We start from the raw sequence: 12,643 nt of genomic DNA, 5'->3' as shown, positions 1-12,643 counted from the left end.
ATTCTCCCCCTCTGTCGAGACTTTTAAAAGTCGCCTCAAAACGCACTTTTATTCATTAGCTTTTAACTGCCCCTAACCACACTGGCTCAGATACTCACTGCACTGTTAATTGTATTTCTTGTCATTACTGTTGTTATTATTACTGTTAATTTCATTTTTAATTACATTGCTCTATATTGCTTATATTGCTATATAAATAAAGTTGATTTGGTTTGAGCCTCCTAGCCAACAGCTACAGTGTTCCCGCAGTCAGCTGCGCCTCTCATTGGAAGACTTGTAATCTCAATATCTTCAAAATTGCTGCGTTAGAAAAAAATTCACCCCCCCCTACAGTGTGTGCTGATCAAGAAATGAGCTATCCAGACTACACTCGTCTTTTGAACCAGGCTGTAAACATGTTTATTTCTGCTGTAAAGATCGGCTTTTTTGAATTGGTGTGTATGTGGTTTCCGGTACTTCCGGCGCCAGCCTCAAGCGGATCCTTGATGAACCGCAGTTTTTACCACTTCTGCATTGAACTCATATTTTTAGATCAGAGGTTTGCCGCTTGGGGTGGACACATGCAGCAAAGGGTTGTGGCCAATAGATGAAACAGCGACTGTTGTGACAAGGACCAAAGCCTCCATACATGGGGTGCCTTATCCAATCATCAAGCTAAACCAGCAACCCATGTTCAAGTATTTTTATGGATGTTTGGACAAGAATAGATGCTTGACAAGATTGCTATAGCGTAACACAATTCCCTCACTTTTTCTTCTCAATTCAATAATACAAGACAAGAGTTGTGTGCGGATGAACGAACTGGCCTATCATGCCATCCTCTAGGCATACTACCACATAATCTTTCATTGATATCCTCAAAGAGCTGTGATAGATTAATTCTGTTTATAGCTTTTAAATTCTGAAACGGCAGCGCCACATATTACCACATGATTAATCTGCAGCACAAAGCCTTTAAGCCAAAGTGAGACCAGGAGCCTAAAATCAGTGACCCTCTGTCACGCCCAGAGATGTTTGATTTACTACAGCTCAGCTCCCAGGTGAGTTTTGGCCCCATGCTGCCCAGCCTGTATAGAGATGGATGGTTGCGAGTGTAAAACCTAGCAGTGGGTTACATCGCCTTGAGCTTCAGTGTCTAATTATGCTTTAATGTAGCTCCAATGCTTTGACAGAAATGCTGTCTTGCCCTTCAAAGCTCTTTAAAAGCCTCCATGGACGGGGCAGGCATGGCTCTGAGGGAGGTGCTGTCTCAGGCAACGGACATGTTCAAATGTAAAGATCAGGTTTCATCCCCAGCTGGGATGTACAGGCAAGAGGACGTCTACTCTGTACAGGATCAGACCAGTGTCTTTATTTTGGTCCAGTCTTATTGGTTTTTCAAGTGCAGCCAAACTGAATAAAATTAGAATTTTTTTTTTAAATCATAAGGCTAAAGGGTGTGGTTATACACACATCATGTGGGTGCAGAATCCACACCTTTACCGTCTTAAAAAGTAATGAGCAGCAAATTGTATTGATACAGAGAGCTTTGGATTACCAGGTTGTTAAAATTACATTAGTTTCTTTGCTGAGCCTGGAACATTCCTCCAATCAAATACTCGACTATCAAGGCCAATATAGTTGGGCTTTTTTTTAGCAAGTCAACAAGTGCAGAGTTGATGGCTGACTGTTTCTATATATATATAATTAGTAATTTTATTGAGTTTTTAAACAAGAATAATAAGCAACAAAGGCAAAACAAATAAAATGGATTTTGACAACATCAAATAAAATAATTAAATATGTAAATAAATATAGCAAAACAAAACAAAAAAATGCAAATAAATAAAAAAATTAAAGAGGTTGATGGCTAACAATTTTATTTTTTCTTTGTACACCAGTAATTATTAAAAGTTAGTGTTTGTTGTGCTTTCTCTCCCCGTTCCTCTTCTACTCTTAATCTGGTCTGGTAATGCTGCAGAGCTGTCAATCATGACATCATATTCTCTTGTAGAATCAAGTAATTCAAATTGAACTCCTATGAAAACAAAAAAAAACATGTTGATTATCAGCATAAGCCAATATGCAGCCAGCCACCAGGGGGAGCTCTAAATTTTGTGGCTTCACTTACACAGAGCAGTCTCACTGTCGATTTTTATTCCGTCTATGGTAGAACCTAGCACCCACGTATCAAAAAGTCCTCACGCTTGTTTTCATGATGGTTTTAAGATGTCACTAAAAGAAGAAATTAACATTTTCTTACTGTAAAAGATTACTGTCTCAAAGAGAATTTGAACTGCAACATTAGTGCACTGTAAAAAAATAAAAAGCCCAAAGTGGTCAGAAAAGAAGTTTGTGATTAAAGACTTGAATCATAGATGTGTGAATACAGTAAATGTAATAAATTATGCAAGGTTTCCGTACTCTTATAACACATTTTCTTGATTTTTATGATCTGAAATGACAAATCTAAACTGCACTAAGAAAAGCTGTTGCTGCGTCTTCACCTGTGGTTTGCAGAACGTGGCATTGAAACAGCAGACGAATTATAATACAGGGAATATTGTCAATATTTTCCCCATGCATCATGTGATTTCCCCGTTTCTGCCCACCTCATGAAGGATTGTTTCATCAGCTTGATATAATATTAGAAACCGGTCCTGAGAGATAAGGTGTCTCCTTGAAGGTCATCTGTTCCCTCCTGAGTGAACATAAGAGCCTTTTTGTGGTTGGGTTAAATGCACATGACAGGCTGTTGGAGCACAATCACCCTTTTTAATTGTCATGTAACGGTTTCATGTAGAGCCAAAGTGTCTGCAACACTTGAGCGAGTGGAAACCAGAGCCTGGCTACACGACCACAGATGTGGTTAACTGGGCTGAAGGAACAGAAAACCCTGGAGAGAGCTCTGTGGAGACCGGTTTTAGAGGAAGACGCTGATAGATACTGCAACAGATTTATCTACAGTAATCTAAAAGTTATTAGATTAATAAATCCTTTAAGTTTCTGCATTTGTATCTCTTTGCAAGTTGTGTGTTGAGGCTGCAAAATAAAGAAATTGCTTTAATGCTTTGGGCAACAAGGCTGCTAAATTGCTTTTTCCTCTAAAATAGCTATTCAATACAGACAAGAAAACCTTAACAGTTTTAATGCACACTCAAAGAACTCAATTTTCCAATTTAGTGGAAGCCAAAGATGACAGGAAACAAGGTAATTCACTGTAGCCCCAACAACAAACCCCCAGCCTTCCTCTGTCTGTTTCATGGGCAGTAATTATGTCCCAAAATGAATGCCATTTCATATTAAGCTGCAGTCATAATCCAAAGTCAAAGAAGGACTCATTATAGACAATCATGGGAATTAGTTACATCATTTAACCAATGCGAACTAATCATTTCCAGGATACCGCAGAGGCAGATAGAGCCATTAGAAAAAATTGGAGCTCTTAAATAGAATAATTGACATCTATATCTTCCCTGCTGCTTTGGCTGAAGGGCTTCAGAAATTGCATTAGTTGCAATTGAAAATCTGAACTAAGGGGGAAAAGACAGGACTTAGACTTTTGCAGGGCATTGCTCTGTGTTCACTATTCCCATTCATAGAAAGCTGAATATGGAATTTAGGTCTGCGATGCATCTGACTCTGTCACCAGTCTAACAACATGGGAAAAAAAACAGTGAATAAAAAAGTATTTACCAACTGTAGCATGCCTGATTTATTTTCTTATACATTAAGAAAACAAATCAGGGATTTGCTCAGTGTATTGACACTTTGGTCAAGAGGTGGAAGACTTTTAGCCCTACAAAGCCCTACAAAGCCCTCCACAATCTAGCTCCCTCCTACCTCACCAACCTTCTGCAGCCATATAATCCCTCCCGCAACCTCCTCAACCCTCTCACCAAACCCAAGCACCGAACCTGGGGGGACAGGGCCTTCTCTGTCGCTGCCCCCACCCTCTGGAACTCTCTCCCCAAACACCTCAGATTCTCTCCCTCACTCACCAAATTCAAATCCGGACTCAAAACACACCTATTTAGAATGTTGAACTATAATTAATTGATTTTGTTTGTTTTGTTTTATTTTGCTGCCTTGCTTTCCTTTGCTTTTCTATTGTATAATTTTATTTTCCTGTAAAGCACTTGGAGAATTTTTTAAAGCGCTTTTATAAATAAAATGTATTATTATTATTATTATTATTATTATTTTAAATGTACCCAGAGTCAGATCAAAGTCTGATGAAGAGGCATTTAGTTATTGTGGTCCTTCTCTCTGGAACAATCTGCCTTCTGACCTAAGGTCCATCACTACTTTTAAAACAAAACTCAAAACGTATTTATTTTCCTCTGTTGCTCTGTTTGATTGCTGTTTGCTGTATCTGATGTATGTTGGGTGAATCTATTGTTTTTCGGTTTCAATTCTCTTTTAAATCAAAGACTAAGACTTTTTATTTCCCTCTGCCTTCCTATCTTAGCTCATTTTAACTCATTTTAAATTCAAATTTTTAATTTATTTTTAACATTTCTAATTTCCTTTTCTGTTTTATTATATTTGTCTTTTTAATTGTGCTCTTTTATGCTTGTCTGAATGTTTCCAATGCTTTTAATGTTTTAATGTAAAGCACATTGAGTTGCCCTCATGTATGAAATGCACTATACAAATAAAGTTGCCTTGCCTCAATGTAAAGCACATTGAGCTGATGTGTAATGAAATGTGCTTTCTAAATAAATTTGCTATTTATTCTAATTAAGTCAAATACATTAAACTGTCATGGTATATTCTTCCTGTATACAAACCACCACACAGTGAAGCCATGAATTTAACAGCACTCAGATCCACAGTATACCTCTGCTGATATAACCTCAATTGTTCACCTAACTGATACTGTTTGATTAAAATGAGTGATTTAAAAGTATCCCTACTTTTACCTTTTCGTTCTCCTCGGTTCATTCAGTTTAGTGGTTTTCTCCTATGATATCTATCAGCACAGGTCAGTGTGTGAGGGCAAGTGGAGCCCTGGGCAAGAAGAGTGGCTCATCGCTTTCCTTCAACACATCATCAAGAGACTGGCCTCTCCTGCCCCGACACATTCCTGACATTTCTCAGGTTCTGTTCACAGGTAGCGCAAGTTAGAGATGTTTGAGGAACTGGCCGTATGTTGTCAATTGGTAAAAATTTGAAATCTTTCATCTGCACACTTTCAAGAGCTTTTTTGCACATCTTGCAAAAGACTCTGGATTTTTCATCATGAAGCCAAATTTCCTTGAATTTGCACTTCCCTAGCTTCTTCTCTTTCTCTCTTCTGTTTAAGGTTTGTGCATGTGTTTGCAATACGTTGCCTTAAGTGCGGTTACATGAATAATTAAATCCACAAAATGATCAAAAAAAAAAAAAACAGAACCTGGAAAGTGTAGGTTTGATAAAGTTGGCCTCAGTCAAAATGCAATCCAAAATGTATGACATCTCACAAGTAGAAATAAGACATTCTAAGAGCCCTAAAATCTTTAAAAAGTTGAATCCAATACTTTTAAATAATGATGAAGACCCTGTTAATTTTTCTTTTGTACTTCGTTGCATATTTTAAAATATTTCAGTGATCAAAATTCCACCCCCAGTGTCTATTTTTGAATAAAACTCCATGTTGTACATCAATCAAAATGTAAAAAAAAAACAGCTTATGTTTAATAGATCCCAAAAAAACAAGCAACAAATGTCAATGTGTATATAAAACCAGTTTTAGTCAAGAAAAGCATCAGGTGTCAGAATACACACAAAACAACAAAATATTTAACAAGAGCCAGAAAGAGAGAGGAATCATTTTAACCAACATTACTTACAAGACAGAGAGAGAGAGAAACTGTTGTAAAGGAATAGAAAAAGATGTAATGAATCCATATGGTAAAAGATGCACTGGATGCCAGCAGATATGCGCAAACCGAAATATGATGGAGGCTTCATAAGCATTGGGAACCATTCCCAGGCGGGCTTAAGTTGACCTGTGAACCGAAGACAGAGCAGATTCAGTTAATGTAGCTAAACAAATACAGTCCCACATGTTGAATACTGACTCCGAGGTCTTTCTGTGTGATGTGCAACAGTCCGAGCAAACAGCCCATCTCTGTGAGGATCGTTGAAGCAGAGGCAAGTTCTGAGTTCACTTTAAACTGTACTTCTGAATATGGCTGGGCGATAAAACGATAATTATCGGGAATTTTTTTTTCTCAATATAAACATAGCAAATGTACGATACAATGTTGATACACTTAAACCAGATAGTGTGTTTTAAACGCTAGTTCCCACCATAAACTGTATAAGTAATGGACGTAGTATCCGTGACGTCACCCATCTGTTCCTGAGCGCTGTTTTGAAGCCAATCGACGGCGTCAGCCGTATTGGAAATGCGGAACTCAACCAGGCATAGTGTGATGTAAAGAGGCGGTGTTTGAGCCTCCTAGCCAACAGCTATGTGTTCCTGTCAGGGAGTCAAGACAGTCATGTCCTTATATGGGCAAAAACTCGTAATCTTAATATCTTCTGAACTCTCGCGTTAGAAAAAAACTCATCCCCCGTACAGTGTGTGCCGATAGAGAAATTAGCTACGTAGAGCCAAGCTGTTTTTTGAACCAGGCTGTAAACATGTTTATTAATGCTGCAAAGATATTTTTTTTGAATTGGTGTGTATGTGGTTTTAGGTGTTTCTGCAGCCAGCCTCAAGCGGATTCTCGATGAATTGCAGTTTATAACACTTCCGCATGGGCTTCATAGTTTGAGACTGGAGGTTGCCGCTTGGTTCCCACCCAACATTAAACAGAAGAAGTCGGCATGGAACAGTCAATCATGTCGCAGGGTGAGAGGTAGGCGGGGCTTAAAGACATTTGGATCTTTACTCCTTGGCTTTTAACTCAGCGGAGAGTTGTGTGGTCTCTGCCTCTGTCCGTTTTTTTGTTGGATTTTTATTTGCTCTTACTGCGTTTCTAGTTTTTAAAGTGTTTTATTATGATTCTTTCATTTTATTGTGTTTTAACTTATTTTACCTCACTGTGCAGCACTTTGCTAAATTTCATTGTTTTTTTAAATGTGCTGTATAAATAAAGTGGATTGGATTGGAGCAGAATGTAAACACTGCTGAAACGAGCAACAGCGACATTGAAGAAAACGCAAAACCTACCAGCTCAAAGCAGAGTGAAAACATGCTTGACAAGAAAGGACACTAAACTTCATTAGTTAAAATTTTCTGTCTTTTTACTAGACTGCTAAATCCCAGATACAAGCTAACAAATTGTCTGGTTTCTTCAACTGTCACTCAGAAGAGAAAAATCTGCCTTTAAAATTATATGAAAGTGATTTGATATGTAATGTGAAAATGATTGATACCGACTGATATAAAAAGGTTATCGTGATAACATCTTTTTCAATACCGCCCAGCTCTACTTCTGAAGTTACACTTTTAGATTAGATTATAATGTTTTCCATTATACAGCAACATTTTTCTTAATATTTGATATGTTGTCTTTACACTGTTTTTAATTCCATATAGGACTAAATTGCAAACCATCAAAATTCTATTTTTATCAACATTTTACACAGCATCTCAACATTTTTTAAGTTGTAGTTGTAGTAAAGCTTTTAGATTGTGGTTTGTACTGCTGGTCGGATTAAATAAGCAGTCTGTGGAGGTCATATTTCTTTCAATATTTTGGCATTTATGGCTTCAAAAATCATGGGGTATTAAAAATGATGATTAGTTGCAGCTCTGACTCATAATGTAACCCTTAAAAAAGCTAGACCCCGGCCTAAATCAACTCCAGGGATTTAAGGTTAAGCTGTTCTACACCTAAAATGAGCAGAACTATATTACAGAAATGACAAAACACAGTTGTCGTATTTTAAACATTGTTATAACCTTTATTTTTTTTCCTCACAATGGTTTTTGGACACACTTTAAAATAATAGTAGACGATATATAAACAACAAACTACCTCAAAATGCCCCTTTGACAGCCTGATGTATGTCCCCCGTTTCTAAAGAGTATGTTTACAACAGAGCTATTGTGATGAAGTGCATTACAGTGTCAGCAAGCTTCTACTTGTCTGGTCACTGAGTGTATATTTACCACATCAAATATGGGGGGGGGGGGATTTTCAATTTTTTATCCGCTCATCTTTCAACTGTCGGATATTGAAAAGTGGACGGACAGAGATAGAGATCGGCATATGCTGCAGCTGGACACGCTTCTTGTTAATGCAGCTGCTCACTGAATCGCTGAAGACCAAACTGTCGTCAAACTAAGGGACAAGAGGTGAGGTAGACTCACTTGGGCTTGGTCTCTGCATCTGTGACTTGGCGGATGAAGATGGCGTCCTCGGGGTGGCTGATGTCTCCCTTCTCTTGCATGTAGGAGGAGGCGATGGCGAGCATGGTGCCGTCGTTGTTGAAGGCCAGTGAGGCAATGCTGGTCGGGTATCTGTGGAACTGACACAGACGCTTCTTGTTGAACGGGTCCCAGATGTTCACGAAGCCGTCTGAGCCACCTGGTGGGAGGAGAAGCCGAAGGTCAACCTCCAAAGACTAGGACTGTGTTGAGATATGGATCTGCAATAACTGTGTGCTCTCTTTTAACCTTGGCACTGCAATGCTAAGGTTATAGAACACTTCATAAGCTTAGTGCAATCACATTGCCCCATAATATGGGAAGAGAGAAACAATTTTTATCAAGTACAAACTAGCCAGCCATACCTGTGGCGAAGGTGTTATGAACGCTGTGAAAAGAGATGGCATTGACAGGGTAGACATGCTCAATTCCTTCCTCCTTCAGCCGATGGCATTTGAAGGCATACTTCTTCTTCTGAACCTCCTGGCTCGGGTCCAGGTACTCCACAGCAACACGTCCCTCGATTGAACTCAAGACGTAGCCCTGGAGCCAAGACAGAAAATATGAAGTTACCATCCAGCTTCTTTACATTAGCTGTAACATGATGCTCTATTAGGAGTCGACTGTGTGTCAAGTTTGCACTGTTGTCTCAATCTGTCATTAGACTTGCAGACGAGTGTGTGATACTGAAGTGAATAAAAAATCCAGTCAAAAGTGCACCTGTTTGTTAGGAAAAGCTCTGATGCAGCGAGTTTGATACTTGAGACTGGACTCTCTTCTTTGCTGGACGTAGCCCATGTTTCTCAGATCCCATACCAGGACTCGTCTCCCAGCTGTGCCGACAATAAGCCTATCTCCAGCCACCGACAGCGTGTACACCTTACAGCAAAAAGACGAGTGTGAGACAAGAGGAAGATGACACTCTCGATTCCAAAGTCTCACTTGATACATAAACAAATACATAACAAATCACTCAAATAACACCATCTTAAATCAATACTCTACACAACAATTACTTAACTGTAACTTTCACGTATATTTTGCCAAAGTTAAATTTAAACTGGGTACTTTCTTGAAAACAAAGCATCTTTAATGGCTCTAGTTTTACACCACAACACTAAGGTTTAAAAATGTATCCCGAGACAAAAACATGAACAAAGTAGTTTTGGTTTTAGGTTTTTGTTCCTACAAATCAGTTAACTCATTCACAGAACTACTGCAACACTACTTCATACTTGGTCTGTTTAACTTTACCTTTTCAGGCTGAGTGAAAGTGCCGGCATTGCAGGGCGTCCTCGGGTCCCACAACCGAACCGATCTGTCCCAGCTGCCCGTTACCATGACATTAACCTCAGGGCAATATTCCACACAACGAATAGGAGCATCATGTGTTCCTACTATTGTATCTGTTTGAGTGTAACATTAAAGAACAGCTTAAATAAACATTCACATGGTTGTACTCAGTGTAACCTACTTCCAATGTGTCTTACATACCTTGGTCCGTGTTCAAATCATGAGTTTTTAATTGAGCATCTAAACCTCCACTCCAAGAATGAGTCGGGTCCTGAAAGCAAAACAGAAGTTTGTCTGAGTGCAACAGAACTTTACGTTATCACAGACACCAAACAAATATGAAAAAAAGAAGTGTGACCTACATAAAAAGCACAGTCAAGAACTGGAGCTGTGTGCTGGTACTTCATCCGCATGGTGTTGCTTCCCACATCAAAGAGTCGGACGGTGCAGTCCCAAGAAGAGACCAGCAGGAACTGTGTTGTGCTGGGGCTGAACTTGACAGCAGAGATGCTGTCCTCTGGACCCTGGTTGAGTTTGTATTCGTTTGAACCCGTCATCTGCCAGGAGAAATAACAATAATCAAGAATGTAATGAATCATTTAAGGCGACTTTAAGACTTTATCAATAAAAAACTTACATGAATAAATATAACAACACTAGAAACTATTGTGCTATTGAGTTTAACACCACTACAATGCAAAAATGTATTGGCTTTAAGAGGTTGTTTCCATACTGTCCTTTAGGAATGTAATAATACATTAGGCAGATGTTCTGCATGATTCTTGTTTTGGACTCCTGTTAATAACCAGATCAGCTGCACTTAAAAATACAGCAATGCTCCATAGTTTGATTCCTGACTGCTATCTGTTAGATTAATTCGTCGACTCACATTATATTGAAAGTCAATGTGGAAGGTTAGAAACAATAAGCAAAGCATTCGTTTTAACTTTGCAGTAAAAGAAGAAGAAACATACTTTATTAATAATCCCCATGAGGGAAATTCAAATTTTCCACTTGTGTTATTTTTTGGTAATGCAACACACACACACACACACACTAACACACACACACACAGTTTGGTATATACATCCAATTTTTTATGCACAAACATGCACTTAGGGAGAGATGTCAGAGTGAGGATGCTGCAATCAACCAGCGCATCCCGAGCAGCTGGGGGGTTGCTGCCTTGCTCAAGAGCATATCAGCAGTGCCCAGGCAAGTGAACCAGCACCTCTTCAGCCACCAGTCCACAAAAGTGTGGCTCGGACAAATATTAAAAAGTTAAGTTAACTGTGTATATCTTCTACTGATAACTTCCCCCTCCTTTACTCACTCTGATGAACACTAAATACTACAAGCAGAATTCACATATTTCTATTTATTCTATATTTAACTATCACTAACATATACTTTTTTAATGTAAAACTACCTCACGTTCACGTCAGCATCTTTGCACTACTCACCACTGCACTATTATCATTTATTGTTTTTAGCCTGTACATATTAGTCATGCTTATTTGTTATTCTTGTGTGTTTATAGTTGATGTTAGTATTATTATATTTATGTTTATATTTTTATGCCCTATTCTTATGCCTTTGTACAAAGAGAGCACAGTTTACCGAAGACAAATTCATTGTGTGTTCAAGCATACCTGGCCATTAAAGCCGATTCTGGATCTTACAATTTATGTTTTAGGTTAGACTCTAAAAACATATTAAATCCTCCAAAAATTTGAATAATCGAACTATAGAGAGGAACATGATCATATGAATAATCTTTGCAATACTTATGGGTTGAATTTTAACTGTATTAGAAATATACAAAAATGTGGCTTGGATGTATAAATAATTTAATTTTACACCACAGCAATATTTTCTTAAGAAAATCCACGCAAATTGTGTTAATTTCCTCTAACAGCAGTGCGAGCTGGATAGTGTTATTAATGGATTGTTAGCTTTTCAGGTTTGTTGTTAGCTTAGCTCAGTTAGAGCAGTCGAGGAAGTAGCTAACAAGCTCCGGTGTGTCCTTAAAGCGGATTGCAAACATGTATGGTTCATAACACGCTATTCATTATCGAGGGTCGAGTTTTATGAGTTTTCAACCACTTTTGATCATGGTTTTCACGCTACAATAGGATAATCTTTACGTTATGGTGTCCAGCAAATACACCGAGCCCACTTAAACTGCAGACAGTGGTGCTAAAGCTAGCTTACAACGGTAAACATGTCCTCGGCTAACGTTGGCCGTTTAACTTTACTTACCGCTACCGCTTTGAAGTCCTCCAGATGCAATGGATTCTCCAATTCAACAATACTTTTTAAATTTTTCCTCGTTTCACTTCAATATATTAAATGTGTAGAGTGAAGTGAGAAAGAAAGCAATGTGGCTGCGTGAAGCTAAAACCATTGAAAAGGCTTCCCATGTTCAGTTGGATGCTGATTGGTTCGTACAAATATTGGCGTTCCCGCCTTGCAAGTGATTGGTTGATTTAAGCTCAGCGTATGCTTCCGTTGTCTTGTAGCAGATCACGTGACACAGGATCCCAAGCTCCACCGTTCCTTCGTTGTATGCGCAGGCGCACATGATGCGTTTCCAAAGTATGAGTAAATGTACTTTTAATTAAGAGTGCTAAGAATGTTCAATCCCATTCAAAAGTTTGGACACACCTTCTCATTCAATGTTTTTCTTAATTTACAATTATTTTCCACATTGTAGATTAATACTGAAGACATCAAAACTATGAAATAATATGGTTTTACCATTAAAAGTATTACAACAGTAGTCAAATAAGGCTATCCATTGTGTACCAACCCATAACTGATGGTCTCAAACACATTAAGAAGGCAAGTTATTCTATTAATTAACTCTTGATAAGGCTCATGTTAATTAGAAACCATTCCAGGAGACCACTTCATGAAGCAGACTGAGAGAATACCAAGAGTGTACAAAGCTGTCATGAAGGAAAAAGGGGGCTACTTTACAGAATCTAAAATATAAAACAT

General features: G+C 38.4%; 1 protein-coding gene across 1 annotated transcript; it reads right to left on the bottom strand.

Annotated features, from left to right (window-relative positions):
- Nucleotides 1-5,689: 5,689 nt before the first annotated feature.
- On the bottom strand, nt 5,690-12,094 carry bub3 (BUB3 mitotic checkpoint protein). Its single transcript, XM_034708098.1, has 8 exons — nt 11,903-12,094; nt 10,003-10,197; nt 9,842-9,911; nt 9,602-9,753; nt 9,068-9,226; nt 8,713-8,890; nt 8,291-8,507; nt 5,690-5,972 (listed from the first exon to the last, which is right to left on the bottom strand). Exons 2-8 carry the CDS (start codon nt 10,195-10,197, stop codon nt 5,963-5,965), a joined length of 981 nt encoding a protein of 326 aa, XP_034563989.1. The 5' UTR covers nt 11,903-12,094; the 3' UTR covers nt 5,690-5,962.
- Nucleotides 12,095-12,643: the final 549 nt, after the last annotated feature.

This window comes from Notolabrus celidotus, chromosome 18, assembly GCF_009762535.1.
Source record: "Notolabrus celidotus isolate fNotCel1 chromosome 18, fNotCel1.pri, whole genome shotgun sequence".
Taxonomy (NCBI): domain Eukaryota; kingdom Metazoa; phylum Chordata; class Actinopteri; order Labriformes; family Labridae; genus Notolabrus; species Notolabrus celidotus.
Note: the sequence above shows the minus strand (reverse complement) of the source record. Positions and strands in the feature narration are given on the sequence as shown.

Coding starts and splice junctions, on each gene's coding strand:
- bub3 (XM_034708098.1), bottom strand. CDS start 10,197: ATGACGGGTTCAAACGAATACAAACTCAACCAGGGTCCAGAGGACAGC. Junction 9,912..10,002: donor TTCTTGACTGTGCTTTTTAT/GTAGGTCACACT, acceptor TTTTGCTTTCAG/GACCCGACTCATTCTTGGAG. Junction 9,754..9,841: donor TGATTTGAACACGGACCAAG/GTATGTAAGACA, acceptor ACACTCAAACAG/ATACAATAGTAGGAACACAT.